The 24,674-nt window shown below is 50.6% G+C and overlaps 2 protein-coding genes and 1 long non-coding RNA gene across 7 annotated transcripts in view; 2 read left to right on the forward strand and 1 right to left on the reverse strand.

The window, feature by feature from the left end:
* The window catches only part of TNIP1 (TNFAIP3 interacting protein 1), a 53,899-nt gene extending 50,980 nt beyond the window's left edge, over positions 1-2,919 (forward strand). For 4 of the 5 annotated variants that reach the window (XM_084762401.1, XM_084762404.1, XM_084762403.1 and 1 more), the window contains one exon: positions 1,204-2,919. In XM_084762401.1, coding sequence (XP_084618527.1) covers positions 1,204-1,238 — 35 coding nt within the window. In that variant the 3' untranslated portion in view covers positions 1,239-2,919. The remainder of the gene's footprint in view (positions 1-1,203) is intronic. The other variant, XM_084762402.1, reaches the window with a different exon arrangement.
* On the reverse strand, positions 2,442-10,325 carry GPX3 (glutathione peroxidase 3). Its single transcript, XM_084762412.1, has 5 exons — positions 10,165-10,325; positions 5,953-6,106; positions 4,545-4,662; positions 4,123-4,222; positions 2,442-3,415 (listed from the first exon to the last, which is right to left on the reverse strand). Exons 1-5 carry the CDS (start codon positions 10,315-10,317, stop codon positions 3,194-3,196), a joined length of 747 nt encoding a protein of 248 aa, XP_084618538.1. The 5' UTR covers positions 10,318-10,325; the 3' UTR covers positions 2,442-3,193.
* A 1,050-nt stretch (positions 10,326-11,375) lies between these two features.
* On the forward strand, positions 11,376-24,117 carry LOC311586431. The gene is made up of 4 exons (XR_014775532.1): positions 11,376-11,823; positions 20,836-21,019; positions 21,527-21,676; positions 24,038-24,117. It is a non-coding gene; the product is annotated as an uncharacterized lncRNA (long non-coding RNA).
* The last annotated feature ends 557 nt before the right edge of the window (positions 24,118-24,674 follow it).

The following is a 24,674-nucleotide window of genomic DNA, read 5'->3' on the forward strand; positions in this document are numbered from 1 at the left end:
GGGCCTTTGTGGAATGTGATAGGAGGGCTGGTCTGAATTGTGAGAGTAGTGTGGATTCCTTGGATGTTTTTAAACAGTGACATGGAGCCCAGCGTGGTGGTGCACGCCTTTAATCCCAGCACTCAAGAGGCAAAGGAGCTGGAGCTCTGTGTGTTCCAGGCCACCCTGGTCTACAAAGAGAGTTCCAGAACAGACAGGGCTATTAAACAGAGAAACTCAAAGAACCAAAAACATTTAAAATAAATAAAAATAAAACAGTGATATGGGTTGAGTGTGACGGTGCACGCCTTTAATCCCAGCACTTGGGAGGCTGGGGCAGGTGGATCACTGTGAGTTCAAGGCCAACCTGGTCTACAAAGTGAGTCCAGGACAGCCAAGGCTACACAGAGAAACCCTGTCTCGAAAAGCAAAAACAAAATCCCCTCCCAAAACAAAACAAAACAGTGACATAACCCAATTGGAAGTTTGGAAAACCCCACCTGGCCACAGAGTCTGCCATTAACGAGGTTAAGACTTTGGAGCTGCAAGCTAGTGAGGAGACTTGGGTCCTCACTCTGAGTTCTGAGCCTGTGGGACTCCGAGCAGGCCATCGTGAGAAGTGGATGGGCACAACAGGGAGGCCATGTCCATATAGCATGATGAGGGACTTCCTAGAAAAAGAGTCACAGTTGTGCAGAAATGAGCCAGTCCTGTGAGGAGGCAGTGCAAGCAGAGGCTACGACGCAGGAGCTGGGGGGAGGGGGAGGGCTGGGGTTGGGGGTGAAGGACTTGGTGCTTGCAAGAAGGGACTGGAGTGGCTGGCCATTTCCCCAGAGGCCTTTGCAGTCTTTTGGGGCTCTTAATGCGTGCTAGAGGGTAGCATAGTGGGCAGGGCTGACCCCTCTCCCAGTACTTATGTTTGGGATTTGGAGGCTGATGGACTGCGTTCAAATCCCAGAACATTAGAAATCTGGGGCTTGGGACAGGTTTTTGTAACTCGTTGTCCTAGTTCCCTCCTCTGTTACAGAGGTAACAAATGACTGCTCCTCAGGGCTGGGTGCAGAGTGCATGCTGAACGCCCTAGAGACACAGCCTGGCCCTCAGTAGCATACAGTAACTAGCTGCTGTTTACCCTGGTGAGGAGGCCTGAATTGACATCCGTGTGCGACTGTGAGACTGACCAGACCACATGATCTTGAAGCTTTAAAACTTTTGTTTATTTAGAGTCTGCAGAAAATGACTGTGAGGGGCCTCAGTGAGACTGCATTGGGTCATTTGGCTCCACCTTCATCTTGCAGAGCCATCTAATGCCAGAATCCCGAGACCGTAGAGGACATGTGCATGTTCTGTGTGGCCCAAGTTTTGGCAGATCAGAGGCTGGGCTGAGCAGGCGGCCCACGTCCTCAGCCCCACCTGGAACTGTTTGCAAGACTAAGGAGACTCGACCCATGAGGCCTCCACCAGCTTCCTCAGGATGCGATGAGATACTCAGCACCCTGCCTCGTGGCCATGACAAGGAGGCCTCGCCTGGCTTTGACCTGCCCTCTGTTGCTGAGGCCACTGGCTCCATACTAAGAGTGGGGTGCAACCAAGACCCCTTCCTCTCAGAACTCGAGAGACTTGGTTCCAGGCTCTCCAGAGACCACGCCCAGTTCATGTGCATGTGTAATTTTTGCTTCAAGCTCAGTAGCAGGACCTGCCCCATGCCTCCCCCCTCCTCATCCCTCTGTGAGGAATTATGGGAAGAGGGCTCTGTCTCTAGAGCAGAAGAGAACGATGGGATGTTCCGTTGCCAGCGTGCTCTCTACTGAACCCACAGCAGCCTCTTGAGAGCCACCATGATCTGGGATGAAGGCCACACCAGCCATGTCTGGTGAAGGGGCCCAGCCTGAAGCTGCCTCCGGCCCCCACAGTTAGATGTTTATGGTGCCAGAGGTCTGTATTGAGGTAGCTGTCTGTTGCTAGGCAGCTGTTTGCACAATTCTTGGACATAAATCCAACTTGAGGATCAATGTTTTGTGACTGGTAATTTTTCATGTCCTCATGGCCGATTGTGAAGTGTTGTTTTTCTGGTTCTGCTTCCTCCATCAGCATTCCTTTCCTGCATAGCCCCGAGAATGTTGCTAGCATCTCAGGGGCACCCAAGGGTGGAGGGAAAGATTCTGGGCAGGAAACCAGAGGACTTGGGGTGAGCCTTAGCTTCCCTCCTTCAGAAATGACACCCTCAGCCTGCACTGCTCTGGGGAAGGTGAGCGAGAATGGACAAGTGTGAACTGGGTCAGGCTCCAGTGGCTGAGCAAGAGCTGCAGTATGGGCCTAAAGAGAAGCCAAATCACAGGCCCCAAAGCACACCCTGTGCGCCTCGTTTCTCTTCCTCCTTCCTCCACCCTCCCTGTCTCCCTCCGCAGTCCCCACCTCCCATGCCAGGAAACCACCATCGAAGAAATATCAGGTAGACTGAGTTGCTGCAGAAAAGCCTTTACTGGGCAGCTGGGGGGTGTGAGAGATGCCAGTGGACAAAGTGAGAGAATAGCATGCCCTCCAGAGGAGCGGGGGTAGTGTCCCTGCCTGGGAGCCTAAGCCTGAATGCACTAAGGGCTGGCCCCACAGACAGGCTCAAGGGAGGCCCGCCCACAAGGGCTTCGGGCCCCTCCTTCATGGAGACACCACCCCTGACTTGGGGTGCATGGCCAGCCTGCTCACGGTTGTCTTGGCAATTCTCGGGAGCACTATGGGATGGGGCTGGGGACTTGGGCCCTTCAGGAAGGATGAAGGAGGCTGGCAAATGTAGTGAACCCAGGTGTGTCTGGGGACTTAAGTGTGGGTATGTGAGAGATGCTGGCCCCAAGAGTGATATCCAGGGTTGAGCAGGACCATTGGACCTAGGATGGGTGTTTCCTGGACTTATTTGGAACAGAAAATTAGAAAAAAAAATAATAAGGGTGCTATTCCCCAGTACCAAGCTGTGCACACAGATGGTCCATGCCTGGGTATCAAGCAGGCCGATACATGGCTGTGTAGCCATGCACATACCGGGACAGTTGTCAACTGTGTGCACAGTGGTACCGACACACTGTTAGCCAGGCTTGTCTTTTATGTAACAAGAAAGGGGGTCTGGGATAAGTGTAGAATGACCAGGAATGTGGGTTCCTTCCTGAAGAGCCCCTCCCCAGCCCTTGCATGAATGGAGAGGGGTTGGGGGTGGGGGTACCAGTTACTTCCCTCTGGCCCCCAGGGCTGCCTGCCGCCTCATGTAGGACAAGATGTCCATCTTGACGTTGCTGACTGTGGTCCGGTGGTACCAGCGCATAACTGGTATGCCATCCGGCCCCACCAAGAACTTCTCAAAGTTCCAGCGGATGTCATGGATCTTCATGGGTTCCCAAAAGAGGCGGCCGGGTGAGCCCAGGAGCTCGGCAGTGGGAGGGCAGGAGTTCTAGAGCAGGGGTGAGAGGGGCATCAGCCTGCCTTGAGGCCCCTCCCACCACCCACCTGCACCACCACCCACCTGCACCACCCATCCACCCCCACCACCTACCCACCTGCACCACCCACCCACCTGCACCACCCACCCACCTGCACCACCCACCCCCACCACCACCCACCTGCACCACCACCCACCTGCACCACCCATCCACCCCCACCACCACCCATCCACCCCCACCACCTACCCACCTGCACCACCCATCCACCTGCACCACCACCCACCTGCACCACCCACCACCCCCACCACCACCCATCCACCCCCACCCCCCACCCACCTGCACCACCCATCCACCACCCTCACCACCACCCACCCACCTGCACCACCTACCCACCTGCACCACCCATCCACCACCCCCACCCATCCACCCCCATCACCCAGCCTTCCTGGAGGAAAACTGCCTGGCTCTGAGGGAAGGGCCCCCCATTTGGGAACTAGATCACTTGACTGCGCATCTCTGTGGTGACAAGAAGGCTATAGGCCACTCGATGCCCCTGTGGGCGCTGCCTTATCTGTACAGCGGGTGATGGGCCCACAGGGTCTGCCAAGCCCTCTCATGGGACTACTTGACTAATGGCCAGGACATTCCCTGGCACTGAGGTCCATGGGCGGGGCCCGAGCAGCTGTGGGGGAGGTTTCTCCAGACACCCCACTCTCACCTTCAGGAAAGTGTAGAACTTCTGCTCTTTCACCCCGTTCACGTCTCCTTTCTCAAAGAGCTGGAAGTTAGGGACAAAGCCGCCCCCTGGCCGGACATACCTAGGAAGAATGTACTTTGGTGGGTCCAAAGGAGCCACACATGGCTCAGAGATGAGGTGAAGGGACTGAGAGGGGAGGGCTAGCTGGGACGTACACGGGCCCAGTGTGTATTTAGCGTCTCGGTCCCTTCTCCGCACAGCCCCACTTGCCTTGGGACTCTCTCTACCCACCGTGTGCTGCCCAACCAGTTACCCATAGCCTTTGGTTCCTTTCCCTTCCCTCTCATCCCACAAACCCCATCCTGGGGTAGGGATGGGGGAGCAGAGTGACTGAGTGGCTGCCATCTCCATAGCTTCTGCCATCTCTAGGCACGAGGACTCACTTGAGACTGGGTAGGATCTCCGAGTTCTCGCCTGGCTCCTGTTTGCCAAATTGGTTGCAGGGGAAGCCCAGAATGACCAGGCCGAACGGCCCCAGCTCTTCTTGTAGTGCATTCAGTTCTGGGCCAGGAAGAGAGAAGAGAACCGGTGAAGAGCCCGCTTCATCACCCTGCTCCCAACCCACCCTCCAGATCGCTGGAAGCTCGGAGGCCCAAGGAGGGAGCATTTTCTCAGGGTAATCCCGTGAGTCATTGGCAAGGCGGGACTCAGGTCCTCTTCTGACGCCAGTCTTGGGGCATTGAGGGGTTGAGAGAAAAGCCAGTGGTCCAGGCCCACTGCCTGGGTCCGTGAGCTGAGGGTGGGCAGACTGGCTGAGGACTTTCTTAGGGTGGGGGGGAGGGCAGGGTTCACATCGCTTCCCTCTGGGAATCCAGGAACCCAGGAGAGGGCCTGGCCAGCTCGACAGTTTCCTCAGAACCCCTGAGTTGGGTACGGTGCCAGCACCCAGCCCATCTCTTTGGAGATGGACTGCACTGTTCAAGGACTGGACAGAAGCACTGGGCACAGAGCTGTGGAAACATACACCCTCTCTGAGAATCCAGGAACTCTCCAGAAGGTGCCAGCCAGGTGGCCAAGGTCTGCTTAGCCCCAAAGCATTTGTCCCTGAAACCATCAAGCTTTGGCCTGATTATTCCCTTGGGCTCCTGACTCTGTCCTAAAGACAGAGGACATTGATGTTAAGGAGACGTGAGCTCCAGTCAGATGCCAGGTTCAGCCACTGACAGCCTTGTGTCCCTAGTTGTTTATACATGCCGAGCCTTGGTGCCCTTTCTTGTATGTATACTGAGTTCGAGGCCAGCCTGGTCTACAGAGCGAGTTCCAGGACAGCCAGGGCTACACAGAGAAACCCTGTCTTGAAAAAAAAGCAACAAAAAAAGAATGGATGCTACCATCCACCCCAGCACCCCATTCCTCCTCTCCATCAACTCCCTCCAGAACTTGAAGCTAGCAGGACCCATTCTCAAGAGTGAAGCCAAGAGAAGGGTCCAGACAGGTCGGGCTAGGGGGAGAGGAGGCATTCCCTGCCTGAGTAAGCTGCAGCCACTGCTACTGTTTGTTATTCCAGACAAGGGAAGCAGGCACACAGCCAAGGTAGCCGAGGTGCCCTAGGGCGCAGAGGGTAGCTAGGAACTTCTAGAATACATCCAAAGACCATCAGACTTACATAACTATCTCCAGAGGATAGGAAATACAGCGGGCCTGGGATACAGACTTTGGTCTCTCAGTCACCATCACCCTCCCCCCCCCACCCCCCCATCCCCACCCCGCCTTGCACCTCATGGGATTAAAGTGTGCCCAAGGGACAGAATTGGCCCCAAATTAAGCAGCAAGGCATAAAGGAGCTCTTACCAAGGTATTGGTCTGTCAGACCTCAGTAGCTGGCTACGTTGACAAAGAGGACATATTTGCCTGCGTACTGCTTAAAAGGAATGTATTCCTCCCCGTCGATGGTGAGGGCCCCATACTCGTAAATGGTACCGCTCACGCCTCCATTGCAGTCTGTCTGGGAGAGAAAAGATGGACACCAGGAACTATTAGGGTGGAGACGCTTAGGAAATGGATATTTTGCCACCTTCCAGAGACAGATGACTCCCAACAGGGAGAGAACACAAACTGAGCTCTCCTAGTTCCTCATCTGCCCTAACTGTGACACTTGAGGGCCTGACAGGCACTCAGTATTTGCACTAAGTCCTCGCTGAGTGCTGTGGTTAGCAATAGTCACTTCATAGGAAGTTGGGTTGGGCTGGTTTGAGAAACAGAATTGGGTGGCAACTGCAAAAGTCCAGGCAAATCTGAGGAGGCCTGTGTGAGATGCCAGGAAGGAGACGATGGGCAGAAAGGATGTGTAAAGATGTTGAGAACGAGTCGGAGCCTCCCAGTCTGGAGGGCCGGAACGCTGAGGCATGAGGAGGAGGCAGGGATGTGTGTGAGAGCAGGATCCAGGAGTACAGAAAGGCTTATCACGAAGCCTCATTGGGACACCCAGGGTGAAGATACAGAGCTAGACAGAACAGTCCGCAGAGATGAACGGGGTGATGAGACCCGTATCCCCTCCTGTCTCTCTCCACAGTCTGCCTCCAGGAGGATGAGAGCGGGGTGAAGGAGCCATCCAGGCAGCCTGGTGGGGGCCTCAGTGGAGGTCAGTACAAGTCACTGCAGGCCTCACGAGCTGGGTGAGTCTGGCTGCCTTTGCTGGGTCACCCGCGACAGCTGACAGCTCTCTGCACTGTGGTGCAAAGTCCCTGCTTCCCTTGAGTCTAGTATCCCAGGTACTATGGCTGAGTGCTCGGCTACAGAGCGCTGCCCTAGGCTTCCGAAGCCTGGGCTGGCATCACTTCCACCCTAAAAAGCAGACAGCACCAGGGGCCAAAGCAAGAGAGGAAGAGTTCAGGACTAGCCTCGACTACATAAGGACACCCTGCCTCAACAAGTGCAACACAATACAAAGAGCAGGACCCGACCCCTGTTACCTTCCTGTATGTTGTCTCACCCCCTTCACCCCACCCCAAGCTGACGCTCAGCCAGGTGAGGAGAGAACCTCAAGCTGGCTGGATACTGAGAACTTTGAAACAATGGTAGGTCCAGCTCCTTTGCATAGTTTTGAGAGAAGGGGCCACGAGGAAACCCTTGACCTAGGTTCAGTTATCTTCACTGGCTATGTGGCCCTGGGCAAGCCTTTTTAATTCTTTGGGCTTTGGTCTAAAGGAGAGGCAAAGTATGTTTTTATTGGGGTTTTTTGTTGTTTTGTTGTTTTTTGGTTTTTTTGCTATTTGTGTATACAGATATATGTAGAAGCCAAAAGAGAGAATTGCGAGTCATTCTCTGTGAAAATATTTCATGATTCACTTATTTTGTGTGTTTGGGGTGGGAGGTGCCATAGCATATGGAGATCAAAGAACAGCTTCTCGGAGGAGTCAGTTTATTCCTACCATGTGGATCCTGGCAATCGAACTCAGGTCATCAAGCTTGGCTACAAGTATCGGCACCCTGGAGCCATATTGCCAGCCCTCCCAGCTTGTGTGTGCTCAGTGTTTGGGTAGGCTGCCCGGTGAGTTCCTGGATCTGCCTGTCTGCCCCACCACCCTCCATTGTTGGCACATGTGACCATGACTGGCTTTTACATGGATGCTGGAGATTTGAACTCAGGTCCCCCTGCTTCCATGCCAGCGATTTTACTTACTGAATCGTTGTCGCCCCGACACTCAAAATGACTTAAAGAAACTACTGGCGGATCAGAACAGCCTTGCGTCAGCAGGTCATGGAGATTACCTGCAGCAAGGGCCGAGAGCCGAGAGCCTGTGAGGCTCCCCTGGTGTAGTAAGGAGAGGCCTTGATTGTTTGCTTGCTGCCCTAAGAAATGACAGCGGCCATGTTTTCTATAGGAGGAGAATGGGGCTCATGCTGGGAGCCCAGGGTGGTGTGTGGTGAGTGAGCCATAGATTCTGCTCACAGCTCAGTTCCCACAAAAGCCACCGTCCTTCCTCCGGGTCCATAGAATCCAAAGCCCTGTCCCTTCACCAAGGAGACCAGAGGAGAGTACTGAAAGAGACTAAGGAGCGAGAGGAGTAATGGGTTAAGAGCTGGTGGGGGATGGGGCTGACAGTGAGCCAGGCTTGCCAGCTGCCTAAGGCCACTCGTCCCATTCCCATTGGTGAATATGACAGGCCTGAGAGGTAGGAGACCTGCAGCTGGGCCTCTGGCAGTATGTGCCCATCCCTCCCCCTCCTCAGGATTCCAGTCTGGCCACTGTAAGATGGAGTGGGATTCAGGGCCACTTAAGGCCCTCCAGCCTTAGCAGCAGCCTGTGGTCCCATGATGCTCTCTGCCTTGTGCAGTCACCTAGAAACCAGCGGTTACTAGGGTGCCACGTCAGCAGCTGTTAGTCTACAGCTCTGCAAAGCCTTTTTGCAGCCATAAACTGGACCAGACAGAGGCCGCCCCTGTCGTCGCCCCTCCCTTTGAGTCAAGAGGACATCTTCCTGTGGCTGTATCACATTGGGTCTGCACATGTCCCCTCCCTGCTCCCTTGTCTTGAAGCTGGGTCAAGACAAGCCGTTGAGTCTCCAGAAGCCAGAGCGGTAGCATGTTAGCTCTGAGGGGGAGACCAGATGGGTGTGCCTGGGCTGTGATGGGCCACAAGCCTCAGCCGGTTATGAGATAAGATCACACCTCACCCTAAAGCTTTTCTAGACCGTTCTCACTCTTCGCTCTGAACTCCACGCCCCTCCTTGATTCTGTGGACAGCACAGGCTATGATGAGTTCCACAGCCCATGTGTGGTTCCTGCAGCCCCAGGTCAGGATTCAACCGCCCCCCTCTACCCCAGGCTACCCCCCCACACACTGAAGGCACAGGGCTAGTGTCCCAGTCCACCACCCCGTACCCCTATCCCCTACTCCACACCCTAATCTTGAACTTTGTCCTGTCTCTGTCTTAGAAAATGTCTACTGAGCTGGTGATTAGGAACAGGGCTGGGGAGAAAAAAAAAACAAGGCTTTACAGGTACACTGTCTTGCTTAAATTACAGAGCTGAGGGGAGAAAGGTGCTTAAAAACAGGAACCACTCTTAGGGCTCTCTTAAGAGGTGGACAGGATCTGGAAACAGCATTGTGGATTTACAAGATCTTAGAATGAAGACACAGAGGATTTTAGAAATCCAGAAACTCAAAGCACTCAAAGCTAAAGCCTACCCAGAGGTGTGTGTGTGTGTGTGTGTGTGTGTGTGTGTGTGTGTGTGTGTGTGTGTGTGTGTGTGTGTGTGTGTACAGCTTCTCCTTGGGTCTGTCTCTACTGTTTTCAGGCTCCTTACCTTAGGGAAGAAAAGAGGCCTGCAGAGCCCACCCAGCACAGGCCTGACCAAGGAGATAAACAGACCAGGCCTTCTGCCCTCAGCCTCCCCATCCCGGTTCCAGCTCAGGGTGCCACAACTAGCCTAGGATAGTCAAAGCTCCAGACGACTCTGCCTGGCCTGGGTTGGCTTCTCTAGCCACAGTATGTTGCTCCATGGCAGGCCAGTGGCCTGTGACTAGAGAGGGCAGCTGGTGGGTTCCATAGCCTTCCAACCATCCTCTCCAGCTACGCCCATCCTCTCCAGCTACTCCCTGAGGATGGCGACACTGAGGCCCAGAAAGGGATGCGCCTCTAAGCCAAAACTCTTCGAATCACTGATCTCTGCCTTCAGTGCTCTGGGATAAGTGAAAAGGCTATCAGCCCTACTCCACCCCTAGCAATTTTTCAGGAGTATGGCCCCATCCCCACTGTGATTGGCTGTGGGATAAAAACAAAAAACCAAAACCAAATTCAAACCCGCTGAATGAAACTATTAGTCCCAGGTAACTGGATGTGGCAAAGGGACCCCGTGATGACAGTGGAGGAGAACATAGGAACTCAGGAAAGACTGGCGTCCTGGGTTCGTTCTGCCCGCTGGAGTTGGAAAGGTGCAGGTGCGAAGGGTCACAGAAGTGGGGTCCCCAGAACCTCTGGGGAAGCAATAGCTCTCCCAGTCGCGCGGTGGACACCTGGGCGCAAATGGACACCGCTTGCGCCCTGGAGGTTCACTCACCTTGGACTTCTCTTGTCCCCGGCCCGGCGGAATGAACCCGGCCAGGAGCAGGGACAGGAGGCAGGATGCCCGGAGGAGCCGGGCCATGGCGGGCTGAGGCGCGTCTTGGGATGGCCACCGTCCGTCTGAGGTGTCCGAGGCGCTCAGCCACATTTCAAGCCCTCCGCGGTAGCCAATCCACAGCCAGGCTGGAGGCTTCCTAGCCAATGACAAGGTGGTTGGGATTTCAAGGGCGAGACATTCCCGCCCCTTTTTCCTCCCTCTTTCCAGGCAGGCTAAGATATTGACACAAGCCTAGGAGGGAGGGGGAGTCAGCTGCCAGAAAAGAGCAGGAGATGGGCGCGGCCAGGGCTCCAGATAGCACTCAGGACGCAGCTCTTTTTTCAAGCCCTAAAAAGACCCAGACCAAAAGCGGGCTCTGCCCTGGGTACTGAGGATTTAAAAAACATAGAACCCATTCATGCAGAAGAAGCAGAGTGTGAGTCCAGGCTCACACCTGTAATCCCAGAATCCAAAACGCTGAAGCAGGAGGATAGCACATGTTCAAGCCCAGCTTTGGCTACAGACTGAGACTGGGTCAACTGTGGAAAGTAGCTTAGTGGTACAGCACTTGACCACCATGCTTGAGGTCACCGGTTCATCCAATCCCCAGCCTTAGCAAATTAGAGGACGCTGTGAATGTTGGTGGGGTTTCAGATCAGTCTCCTCTTTGCTTAGGTTATGGATGACGGTTCAGGTGGGTAGGGACCAGAAAATATATGCCCGCCCACCCCACTCCCTTTTAAATTAGCACATAAAATCTATGTGTCCATCTCTGTGATCTGAAACTCATTGTTTTCCCTCTTTGAGCCTCAATCTCCCCGACTGTAATGATGGGATTAATGATCTCCGAGGTCTTCGTGGCTCTGGCTTCTAAGTGGTGAGCCTAGCCCCGGAGTCTCTTGAGGGTACACAGCAGGTGGTTAATGTTTGTTGAATCCATCATTAAATGTGTTTGTGCTTTCGTATAAGGTCAGGCGGGGCAGCTCTACATTGGGCCTTCCAGTCTCAGTCCTGTGCAATAGGGAATTGGAGCTTCCTGCCTTGCCACCACAGTGGGCTGGGAGGCTGGCAGGACAGAAGCGCTGTATTGGACTCTTTTTTTTTTTTTTTTTTTTACTTTATTAATTTATTCTTGTTACATCTCAATGGTTATCCCATCCCTTGCTGTATTGGACTCTTAAGGCACTGGCTGAGCCTCTGCCTTCAGACTTGTTGCAGAAAGGATTCTAAAGCACCTGACCTCGGTCTTGGTCATGTGAGTCCTAGGATCAGGTGCCTTCTAGAAAGTTCCTGACCCAGAAATGCCTTGAGGTACCATGCTTTTACTGTGATTCAGGAAGTTAGTTTGACCCATGGAATCTGGAAGGTCTCCTGCATTTGCAAAGCCTTGCTCAGTGCTGGTGAGATGGCTCAGCAGGTAAAAACCCTTGTTATGCAAACCCGATTGGCCTAAACTTAATCTCCAGAGCCAAAGATGGAAGGAAGGAACCAATTTCTGAAAGTTGCCCTCCAACCTCCAGCACAACAATGAAAAATAAACAAATAATTAAACACATTGCGTTGAAGTAGAAAGGAAGAACTTGGAGGCCAGGAAACCCTTATAGCATGGCTGACAAAGTAAGTTCTCAATTAATGTCTTTTATGAAAAATTCCCATAGCAAATTTGTGGCACTATTGTACCGGAATCCAGTCTCTGGTCTGTCTTGTCCTGTTGCGTTTTGTTCTATGTGGTTTGGGAGTGATCTGCGGTACTCACACTTTGGGCTTTGAATGGCTGCAGTTTTAAGAGTGCTGGTTGGATTGAGTTGTTGTTGTTTTTGTTGTGTTTTGTCAACTTGACATAAACTAGAGTCATCTAGGAAGAGGGAACCACAGCTGAGGATGGCCTCCATCCGACTGGCCTGTGGGCAAGTCTGTGGGGGCATTTTCTTGATTGATGGTTGATGTAAAAAAAAGCCACTATGGGTGGTCCTCTTGTGTATAAGAAAGCAAACTGCTGGCTGGGCATGGTGGAGCACATCTTTAATCCCAGCACTTGGGAGGCAGAGGCAGGGGAATCTCTATAAGTATGAGGCTGGCCAGGTCTACAGAGTGAGTTCCAGGACAGCCAGAGTACATGATGAAACCCTGTCTCCAAAAAACAAAGGAAGGAAGGAAGGAAGGAAGGAAGGAAGGAAGGAAGGAAGGAAGGAAGCAAACTGCTGCAGTCTATGCAGAGGAGGCATGAGTCCCAGGGACTCTGAAGTAGCTAAGGTCACTAAGGAGGCTGAGGTGGTGGATGGCAAGTTCAAGGCCAGTCTGAGTTGTAAGTGCCAGCCAGTCAGGCTGCACCATACATAGCAAGACCCTGTTTCAAAAACAAAAGTTAACCACCCCCAAATAACCAACAGCATGAGCCCCTCCCATAAACCCAGCCAGGCAGAGATATGAGCATGAAGGCTGGTGCCCAGGGGAGGAGGATCGCAAGTTCAAGGGCAGCCTTGGCAACTTAGTTTTTTATTTTTATTTTTTTTATTTTATTTATTTATTTATTTTGGTTTTTCGAGACAGGGTTTCTCTGTGTAGTCTTGGCTGTCCTGGATTTGCTTTGTAGACCAGGCTCAGCCTCGAAATCCCAGCAATCCACCTGCCTCTGCCTCCCGAGTGCTGGGATTAAAGGCATGTGCCACCACCACCCGGCAGCAAATTAGTTTTTTTAAAAATAGGAGGGGGCCTGCCTAGTACCTCAAAGTCCTGGGTCCCAGCCCCAGTACCACATAGCTGGCGGGAGGATTGTATGTTGACTTGAGAGCAGCCTGAGCCACGAAAGCCCCTGTCTGAAAAGGAGGAGAAAGAGAAGGCATAGACAGCTGGATGCGATGTGGTGGTTCATGCCTGTACACAGTGAGAGCTTGAGCTGTCATAGAGTGCGTGCTTCGGAACTGCCAAAGCCCTGGATTTGACCCTCAGTGAGAGAGAGAGAGACCTTTGAGGCAGATCTGGTAGGCTTGTGCCTGAGAGATGTTTTTCTCCACCAGGTGCATCTATTTGCCCTCAGGTTAAAGTTCAAATTCTTTCAGTGACTCAGAACCTACCCACTTCATCTTCTGGCCTCTCTTCCAATTCTGCCTTCCTCAGCTGTACAGAAGCCTTTCTGTTCTGCTGAACTGCCGGCCTCCTCTTCAGTGGTACCCTCCACGCCACCATCCAGCCTACCCTCTTCAGCTAGTTTTCTTCTGTCAGTCCAGGACTCTGCTAAGGTCGTTTCTTGGTCACCACTCAGATCCACTGGGTTTGGTCTGTTGTTGGGTTTTTTTGGTTTGTTTGTTTGTTTTTGAGACTGGGTCTCACCATATATCCCTGGCTGAGCTGGAACTCACTCTGTAGACCAGGCTGGGATCCAACTCGTAGAAAGCTTCTGCTTCTGCCTCCAGAGTGCTGGGGCTAAAGTGTGGGCCACCACATCAGGGCCCTGGTTTTATTAATTCCCAGAATATTCAACACTTTCTACCTCAAAGCTATTACACTTTTTTTTTTAGCACACGGAATGTAGATTTATTACGGAAACATTTAAAACAAAAACAAAAAAAAACTCCCAAGAGATTTTTTTTCTTTTATCTTTCTTTCTTTCTTTCTTCTGCCCCCCAGCCACCACCACAGGATTTCTCTGTGTAGCCTTGACTGTCCTGGACTCACTTTGTAGACCAGGCTGGCCTCGAACTTTCAGAGATCCACCTGCCTCTGCCTCCTGAGTGCTGGGATTAAATGCGTGCGCCACCACGCCCTGCTGATAAACAATTCTGAACTCTTGATCCTTCTGCCTCCACTTTTCCAAGTGCAGTAATTATAGGTGTGTGTGCCCAGCTAGCATAATTCCCTTATTTTGCTTGTTGTTTATTTACTTACAACTCCCCATTCCACCGTCATGTCCTACTTACCTCATGCACTGAATTATAAAATCTTTCGCAGCAGCTCAAATGAGCCTTGATACATATTAGCATGGTGAATATCCATCACATAGTCTCAAATGAAGCACCCTTTGGCATCCAAAGCAAGGAGAATGGCAGGCAGCTCTTGCTAAGCATTTGAGCCCACCAGACTATTCCGATGCATGGGGGCTGTTCTAGGGAAGCTTGCTCAGGAGAGATAACGTGCAGTGGGCTGTGGGAAGAGGTAGTGGAAACAGTCATCCTAGAGTGTTAGAGGAAGTAACAGTAGGTTTTACTTCCTGTCTGAGAACATGATCTCTCTCATCTTATCTCAGAGGGCGGAGCACCCAGTACCTCTTATCCTCTCCTTAAAAAAAAAAAAATTAAGAGAACTGGAGAGATGGCTCAGTGGTTAAGAGCACTGGCTGTTCTTCCAGGATTCGGGTTAATTCCTAGCACCCACGTGACTGCTCGTTATTGTCTATGGCTCCAGTTCCAGGGGATCCAATGCCACCTTCTGGTTTCTGCAGGCACCAGTGGTGCACAGACATAGATTCGGCAAAACACCATAAACATAAAATAAACACAGGAAACTAAAACAGAGCTGAAAATTTCTTTCTTGGGAGGGGATTGTTGCAATCAGGTCGTAAAGTGAATAAGTAAATACATTTAAATTTTTCTCACGAGCTGGGCGCGGTGGTGCACACCTGTAATCCCAGCACTCTGGGAAGCAGAGGCAGACGGATCTCTGTGAATTTGAGGCCAGCCTGGTTGACAGTGTGAGTCCAGGACAGCCAGGGCTGTTACGCAGAGAAACCCTGTCTCAAAAATAATTAAATAAATTTTCTTCTTGCCAAGAATTGTGGTGCACACTTTTCTATCCCACCACTGCAGAGGCAGCTGCAGGCAGATCTCTGAGAGAGTCCATGGCCACCGTAGTCTACTCAGGAAGTTCCAGGATATCCAGAGCTACATAGAAAAACAAAACAACAGCAACGTGTAATTACACTCCTCTCTTCTTTCCTTTTACCACAGGGATCCCCAGGGACGGAACGCATGGTGGTCAGTTTGGTGGCAAAGCCCCTTTATTCGCTGAGGCATCTTGCTGACCCCAGCTTTCTGTTTGGCTTGGTAAACAAGGAAGAGATGGTGGGACAGGAGAATTGTTAAGTGCTGATGCATGTGTCCTCAAGGAAGACAGAACATGAGTTAATGAACAAAAAGGGCTATAAAAGCCAGAACCCTGAAAGGCGCCCATTGCTGAGTAAGCGCTTTGGCTTTGGAGGTCAGTCACAGGGTCAACCGGCCCAACCTAAGCACCCAGATAGGGCTGGCAGGAGGAACCCAGCCTCCATAGTAGCTCTGTACTGGGTCATCTACTTTGCAACCAAGAAGAGTTTGCGGAACTCAGATGGGGCCCTGGAGCTTCTGGTTTCTACACTAATTGGCAGGTGGAATCTCAGAGTCAGCTCACAGGCTGTCAAGGAAGGGACAGAGAGCCCCTCAGCAGTAAAGAGCGAGCACTGCTCTTGCAGAGGACCCATTTGGTTCCTAGCACCTATGTTGGGCAGAGCAAAACCACCTGGAACTCCAGTTCCAGGAGATCTGAGTCTTCAGGCAGACACCTGCACAAGCATGTGCATACACAGAAATATATACGTATAACTAAAAACAATGTAAAGTGCTAGAGAGATGGCTCAGAGGTTAAGAGCACTGTCTGCTCTTCCAGAGGTCCTGAGTTCAATTCCCAGCAACCACATGGGGGCTCACAACCATCTAAAATGAGATCTGGCGCCCTCTTCTGGCCTACAGATGTACACACAGACAGAGCACTCATATACAAATAAATAAATAAATACAATTTTAAAATGAGAAAGAGAGCCGGGCTTGGTGGCACATGCCTGTAATCCCAGTACTCAAGGAGGCAGAGGCAGAAGGATCTTTGTGAGTTCAAGGCCAGCCTGGTCTACAAAGGGAGTACAAGACAGCCAGGGTTACACAGAAAAACCCTGTCTCAAAAAAACAAAAAAGAGAGAGAAGCTGGAGCCTATTTCTGAACCATCACCTTCCATATCCCTGAGCCTCCCTTTTCTCATCTGTTGAGCTGGACACGATATTGTCTATTTAGAAGTGATGTTTAAAGCCGGGTAGTGATGGCGCACGCCTTTAATCCCAGCACTTAGGAGGCAAAGGCAGGCAGATTGCTGTGAGTTCGAGGCCAAACTGGTCTACAAAGTGAGTCCAGGACAGTCAAGGCTACACAGAGAAACCCTGTCTCAAACGCCCGCACCCCACCCTGCCAAAAAGTGGTGTCTAAGCTAATAACCATAGCTGGTTGTGGCGGTGCACGCTTTTAATCCCAGCACTCAGGAGGGTACGTGGATCTCTGAGTTCGAGGCCAGCCTGGTCTACAGATGCTGACTTTGATTGATTACATTTTTGTTGTATCCCAGGCTGGCCTTGATCTTAAGTGCTCCAGCTTTTACTCCCCTAATACTGGCATCACCAAGCTTGGCTTCTGTGGTATTGGGAACAAAGCTTGGGACCTCGTGTATTCTAGACCAACATGCTACCAAACTGAGAGCTTCGTCCTCGGTCCCAACTTAGCTTTCTGACAAGGCCTTGGGACCTCATGAGAAAGGTTGTCATTGCCACTTCATAAATGACATGAATAGGCAGGGAGGTTGAGTAACTTCATAGTCACGCAGTTGGCAAAGAGGCAGAACCAGGCCTGAACCAGACACACTGTCTTCAGAGTCCTTGCTAATGACCTCTGGGCCTGTGCCACCCAACATGGTGGCTACTGGCCATATGGCCTTACTGGGTACCTTGGAATGTGCCCAGTCCAAATTGACCAATGCCAAGAGTATGAAGTACACACTGGTTTTGAAGAGTTGCTCTAAAAAAAAAGAAAAAAGGCAAATGGCCGGTCACTGTAGCCCAGCAGTAGAGTGCTTACTTACTATGTATGAAGCCCTGGGTTCAATACCCGGCATAGAAAAACAAAACAAAGCACAAAAATGTTGAATATAAGCCAGGCATGATGGCTCATACCTGTAATCCCAGCTTTAGGGAGATGGAGGAGGGAAGTTGAGGTCATCCTTGGCTGCATATCTGGTTTGAGGCCAACCTGGGTTACATACATCCCTGTCTTTTCCCCCCACCCCAAGACAGGTTTTCTCTGTGTTAGCCTTGGCTGTCTTAGACTCACTTGGTAGACCAGGCTGGCCTCAAATTCAGAGATCCACCTGCCTCTGAAATAGTGTTTTATTTTGGTAGGCTTTTGGTTTTTGTTTTTCCGAGACAAGGTCTCTCTATGCAGCCCTGGCTGTCCTGGAGCTTGCTCTATAGACCAGGCTGGCCTCAAATGCAGAGATCCACCTGCCTCTGCCTCCTGAGTGGAAATAACATTTTAATATGTCAAGTTAAAGGATAAGTATATGTTTAAAATTTTACCAAGCATGGAGACTCAGCACTTTCGATCCCAGCATTTTTTGAGGGTAAGGCAAGAGGATTGTCACATTTGAACCTTTCTGGGCTGTGAAATGAGACCCCCGTCTCAAAACAACAGCAGAAGGCTACCGAAGAAGTATCTAATTCTCTATAACTAGAATTACAGTTATGTGCTGCCATGTCTCAGAAAGCCAGGGAGCTGTGATCTGTGCTACAGAGACAATTCAGTGGTTAAGAGCAATGTCTGCTCTTCCAAACAATCTGGGTTCATTTCCCCACACCCACATGGAGGCTCACAACTGTCTGGAACTCTAATACCAGGGGATCCAACACAGTCTTCTGATCTCCAATGCTACCAGGCACACATGTGCACATAAATAAATACACTCAGCAACACACATAAAAAATAAACATGAGGCCCGAAGAGATGGCTCAGAGGTTAAGAACACTGACTACTCTTCCAAAGGTCCTGAGTTCAATTCCCAGCAACCACATGGTGGCTCACAACCATCAATAATGAGATATGGTGCCCTCTTCTGGCATGCAGGCAGAATACTATATACATAATAAATAAATCTTTTTAAAAATAAACATTATTTTTAATTTTAAGACAACAGGTCAGTGATGGGGCTCAGTGGCTAAAGGTGCTTGCTTCACACCCTGGCAACAAGCCTAGTTTGATCCCAAGAACCCAAATACAGCCAGGCAATGGTGGTGCATGTCTTTAATCCCAGCCCTCGAGAGGCAGAGGCAGGTGGGTCTCTGTGAGTTCAAAGCCAGCCTGGTCTACAGATCGAGTTCCAGGACAGCCAGGGAACTCTGTCTTCAGAAACAAAACAGAAAGAAAGAAAGAAAGAAAGAAAGAAAGAAAGAAAGAAAGAAAGAAAGAAAGAGAAAGAAGAAAAGGATGGAGAGAACAGACTCCATACAGTTGTCCTTGCAGCACTCACCCACATCCACACTTCAAACACTAGGGCGTGCATGCTTACACACACATACATACACCACATACATACACACTTCATTACACACACTCCATACATGCACATAAACATGCACATACACACATTATACACACAAAACACAGAAACAATAAATTTTAAACTTTTTAAAAGTAAGTAAATACTTTCATTTCCTCTGCCAGGAGTTTTATGTTCATCTCTATAAATCCCATTTATTCAAGTTGTTGAGGAAAAAGGATTACAAGTTTGGGGCTAACCTGGCCAACCCACCAAGGCCCTATAATAATAATAACAATAAAAGCCAGACAAGGTGATGCACACCTGTAATTCCAGCACTCAGAGAGGCAGAGGCAGGTGGATTGCTGTAAGTTCAAAGTCAGCCTGGTCTACAAAGTGAGTCCAGGACAGTCAAGGCTACACAAAAGAATCCTGTCTTGAAAAAAAGTAATAATAATAACAACAATAAAAAGGGCAGGTATATAACTCAGGGGTCAAATACTTGCCTAGTAAGCACGAAGTCCTGAAAAGAAAATGACCTTAAAACAGTAACAGCAAGGTCAGGTGGTGGTGGCGGCGGCGGCGGCGGCGGCGGCGGCGGCGGCGCACGCCTTTAATCCCAGCACTTTGGAGGCAGAGGCAGGAGGATCTATGTGAGTTTGAGGCCAGCCTGGTCTACAAAGTGAGTCCAGGACAGCCAAGGCTACACAGAGAAACCCTGTCTTGAAAATCCAAAAACAACAACAACAAAACCAACAGCTACTGCCTAGTGTAGTGGTGTGAATCGGTAACCCCAGAGCTTGGGAGGCACAAACAGGGATTCCCATGAGTGTGAGACCAGCCAGCGTTACACAGCAAGCACCAACCACCCAGGGCTATATAGTGAGACCATGTTCCAGAAAGAAATAACTTCAGAGTGGCTCCTGCAGATTTTAAAACTGTGACTCATATTGGCCAGCACTGGTTTATTTACTCATAAAAGATTGACATGGAAGTTCTGGGTGCCTCTGGGAAGACTAGCCTTACCGCCTGACAGAGGCCATGGCCATCTTGGTTCATTGATTTACTCCGAGGAGCCACAGAACCTAGCACATGACACGATTTAACCCATTGAAAAGTTGCAAAGTCAGCTAACAGAGAGGGTGCCTGGAGTAAGGTCCAGAGGAAGCCAGACATAAGCTCTGAAAACCCTCTTCTGGCTGAGTCACATGGACCTGTTCAGCCCTCTATCAAGGAAGCGTGTATCGGCCATTGGAACTGCGGATACTCATTGGAGACTTGGTGCCTGCCGTACATAGGTTTTTCTTAGGGGCTTATCAGGCAAGCATCCTCCCCCAAACACACATTTTACACTGTCAGATGCTCCACGGAAGCACAGTTGTTTGTGCAGCTGAGCCACCGTAATTCATTCCAAGGGTGAAGAATTCTCCAGAATAGAAGTTTGCAAAAGCCAAAGGGACAAGCAGGGCAGGTCGGTCTCAGTCCTGGTGTGTCAGCTCTTCCTGGTGCTGGCCCCGCAACTATGGGCTTTGTCGGGGTTTCTCTGAAACAGAGCTGCCCTTAGACTCTGGAGGCTTCCACAACAACACATGAGCTAAGTGGCATGGAGTCAGCAGAAGCCTAGGTGACAAAAGATGCAGTGTCTGGGAGGCCTGCTTTCTTAGGGGAGGCTGACTTCTCAGGGTAACCTCAGTGATGAGTGAAGCCGGTTTTATATGGGGACCAATCCCCTCCATGGTGGCCCCTCCCTCGGGACTGAAGGATCTTCCCAAAGCCACACTGCCTCACTATTGTATGAAGGGCTAGGCTTTCTACAGACCATTGTAAGAGTTCGAGATGTCACTCCCTCCCAAGCTCTCGTGGCTGGAAAGGGTTACAGAAGGGAGAGTGGCGGAGGTAAGGCTCAGAAGGTAAAAGCATGTGTCTCAAAGCCTAACAGCGTTGAGTTCGGACCCTCAGAACCAACAGAAAAGTGGAAGGTGAGGGCTGATTTCCAAAGTTGTCCCCTGACCTCCACACACATGCGGTGGCACACGTATACCCACACATACTCATCGTATACATGTAATAAGGATAATTAAGTAAAAGAGACAAGGGAGGTGTCCCTCATGACTCTCTGGTTCAACCCTCCCATCTGGGTGATATTTTTCAGTGTCTCACTAAAAGTACAGTCATCTATGGGCTGTACCTCCACGCTGGATACGGCTCCAAGCTTTCAGTCATAATGTCCCTTCCCTTCTGATTGTCTGTGTCACCAGACCCCACCACTCTAATAGCTACCCCTCCATCTTTTCCTGTCTCTTTTCTAGGTTAGGGTTCACCTGGGAGACCAGATTGATCTCGTTTCAATAACTGCCTTCACAAACAGCCAAGACCTCGAGGGCACCTGCCTACAAACACAGTGAGGGCAGAGGGAGAGCTACCCAGGGGGCCGAGCCACCTGCCTCTTCTCTTGTCTTTTCCTCAGCATGGTTGCTGCCAACAAATGGCCAGGTCAGGAGCCCCTCCCTTGTATTTTATCCTCTGCCCAGTGCAGACACTGGGTCCGGGCAAGACTACTTAAAGAAAGCTGGTCGCAGGGCATGGTGGCCCACGCTTTTAATCCCAGCACTTGGGAAGCAGGTGTAACTGTGAGTTCAAGGCCAGCCTGGTCTACAAAGCCAGCCTAGGACAGCCAAGGGTACACAAGAGAAACCCTGTTTTGAAAAATGAAAAATCAACAAACAAGCAAACAAACAAAAGAAAACAGATGCCTGGTCGTGGTGGCACACACCTTTGATCCCAGCAACACCCAGGAGGTGGAGGCAAATGGATCTGTGTGTTTGAGGCCAGCCTGGTCTACAGAGTTCCAGGACAGCCATGGCTATGTAAAGAAACCCTGTCTCAAAACAACAACAACAAAAAAAGTTCTGGACAGATCCAGAACCTTCGCCTACCTTAGGGAGGTAGTAAATTAGTCAATTCTTACTAAGCTTTGGGTTCCCTTCTGCTTGAAACAAGAAAACTGGGCTCCTACGCCGGCTCCTGCCAGTCGGTCTAGGGGCATTCGGTCTCTCCTGAGCTGGCCAAAGTCCCGAGAGCAAATGGCTGATGCCCCACAGAAGCTGCCTCTGCCCAGTAGAGAGTGCATCAGAAGCTGAAGGACCATGGGTAAATCATGTTCTTTCTTTTCGTTCTTCCTTCCTTTCTTCCTTCCCTCCCTCTGTAACCTCTTCCTTCCTTCCTTTTTTAACTGTTACCCAAATATGGATATTTCAAAAATATTTTAATTTTTAAAATTGTATTCATTCATTCATTCATTCATTCATTGTGTGGCCACAGTAACCTTGTGTGCAGGTCAGAGAACAGCTTACAGGAGTTGGTTCTCTCCTTCCACCATGTGGATTCCAGGGAGTGAATTCAGCAGCAAGTCCTGTTTACCTCCTGAGCCACCTTACCCATCCAGCTATTTTGATTTTTGTTGTTGTTGTTGTTGATTGGTTTTTTTGAGACAAGGTTTCTCTGTGTAGCCTTGGCTGTCCTGGACTAATTTTGTAGACCAGGCTGGCCTCGAACTCACAACCGTCTGCCTGCCTCTGCCTCCCGAGTGCTGGGATTAAAGGCGTGTGCCACCACTGTCCGTCCTTCTTTTCTCTTTTTTGAGACAGGGTTTCTCTGTGTAGCCTTGGCTATACTGGACTTGTTTTGTAGACCAGGCTGGCCTCGAACTCACAGAAATCTGTCTGTCTCTGCTCTCCTGAGTGTTCGGATTAAAGGCAAGCACCATCATGTCTGGCTTGCTATTTTGAATTTGTTTTTGTTTTTGTTTTTTTGAGACAGGGTTTCTCTGTGTAACCACTCTAACTGTCCTGGAGCTTGCTCTGTAGACCAGGCTGTCCTTGAACTCACAGAGATCCACCTGCCTCTGCCTCCCAAGTGCTGGCGTGCGCCACCATCACCCGGCTCACTATCTTGAATTTTAAGTGAGGTAGAACAGCTTACTTCAAAGCCTACCTATTACTTTCCTAACCACTTCCATAGAGGCTCACACCTGCCTTCAAGTCCAGCTCCAGGAGATCAGACGGCCTCTTCTGGCCTCCTTTGGCACCAGGCATATTCTGGTGTACAGACATAAATGCAGGCAAAACATCTATATACATAAAAATAAAATAAATAAACCTTTAAATAAATAAGGTAGAGAGACACTGAGGAAGATGCTAAAGTCAACCTCTGCCTCACCCACATGCAGGCAAGTGCCTTCACACACACACACACACACACACACACACACACACACACACACACACACACGCATGCTCCGCCCCCCCGCCCCAATACCCATAGTGTACACAAAGTAATAATAGTTTTTCACAATCACAGCAATGGCCCAGTGGATCTTACTGCTCTTGCAGAAGTTCAGAGTTCAGCCCTCAGCACCCACATCAGGGGCTCACAACCATCTATAACAACCAATTAGAGGCTCCGATGCCCTCCAGCCTCTGCAGGTACGGGTACCTATGTGGTGCATATAAACTCAGGCAGGCACACACTATATACACATGAATAAAAGAAAAAAAAACTCTCAAGACAAAACAGCCACAACAGCAAACCAAAAACCAAAACCAGCACTTGGGAGGCAGAGGCAGGCAGATCACTGTGAGTTTGAGGCCAGCCTGGTCTACAAAAGCGAATCCAGGCCAGCCAAGGCTACACAGAGAGACCCTGTCTAAAAAACAAAAAACAAAAAACCTAGGGGCTTCTGGAGCCAGGGCGTCTTCCCAGGGTTTCTTTTTCTCCACTCTTAGAGCTCCAAAGACAACAGGCTGGGTTTGCGCAGGGGGGAAGCTGGAAGTGCATCAGTAGCCCCTGAGCCTGGCTGGCTTCATGGCTGTGCCATCCCCTGGGCTCTAGGGACGGATGTTCAGGCAGCTGCCTGCCCTGTTGCTGGGTTCTGCCTGCTGTAGCCCCAGCACAGTCTCGCTGCTGGTGTTGGGTAAACATTCCTCTCCCTTAGTTTGTTTATCTCTAGATGAGCTAATGATACTTTTCTTCCACCTGGGACATTCCTGAGTTCTCACTGAGAGTCACCTTCAGTTCGTAACAGTAATGATTACGGTCTGGAGACTTGTGCCGGAGTCATCCAGTTTGATTCCCACCGTACCCATTTCAGATGTGGAAACTGAGGCACGGAGGCTTAAGTGAATGGCTTGATCTACACACTGGTCACCCTTTTGTTGTGACTTGGATGGACTACCCAAGCTCTTTCTGACTTATTTTCCAGCCTGTCCCCAGGTCAGCTCTGTGGGACCACTCACTACTGCATTCCTGCTCCACATGATCAATCTGAGGGTCCGAAACAGTGTATCCAAGGTCACACAGCAAAGCTCAGTGACAAAGTTAGGTTTCCTGATGTCCCATGCAACAAGCCATTACGTGAGTCATAACTAGTAGAGGCAGGTGGGCGGGGCAGAGAAAGAAAGAAAATTAACCCTTTCTCCTCTGGTCCTTTTCTTCCTCTCTTCCTTGAAACAGGGTCTCAGGTTTCCCAATCGGAGCTGCCTATATGGGTAAGGACAGCCTTGAACATCCAATACTCCTCTGTTCACCTTCCGGGTGCTGGCATTATAGTTGGGCATCACCATGCCTGGCTGATGTGGTGCTGGGGAACTCAGGGCTTCGCGCCTGCTGCGCAAGAACTCTACTAACTGAGCTATGTCACTAGCCCTCACAGTCCAGCAAGATGCCTCATGCGTTCTTCATTCATTTTTGTGGTACTGGGGATTGTCAAAATCTCTGCGGTGCTAGGCGGGCACTCTGCCGCTGCGCTCCACCCTCAGCCCTACTCAAGCAGTCACTGTTTGAGGCAGCCCATTTCTCTTCCTCAGGCTTTTCTTGCTTTGGATCATGGTGTAGAAATAGCATTGGGCAAGTAGGGAGTGGTGGCGCACACTTTTAATCCCAGCACTCGGGAGGCAGAGGCAGGCGGATCACTGTGAGTTCCAGGCCAGCCTGGTCTACAAAGTGAGTCCAGGACAGCCAAGGCTACACAGAAAGACTCTGTCTCTAAAAAACAAAAAACAAACAAACAAACAAACAGGAATAGCATTGGACAAGGACTTGGCAGATCTGGGTCCTTTATACAACCCACTCTTTATTTTTCAAAGCAGAG

Source organism: Acomys minous (assembly GCF_964271855.1).
Source record: "Acomys minous genome assembly, chromosome: 16".
In the NCBI taxonomy this organism is placed as follows: Eukaryota; Metazoa; Chordata; class Mammalia; order Rodentia; family Muridae; genus Acomys; species Acomys minous.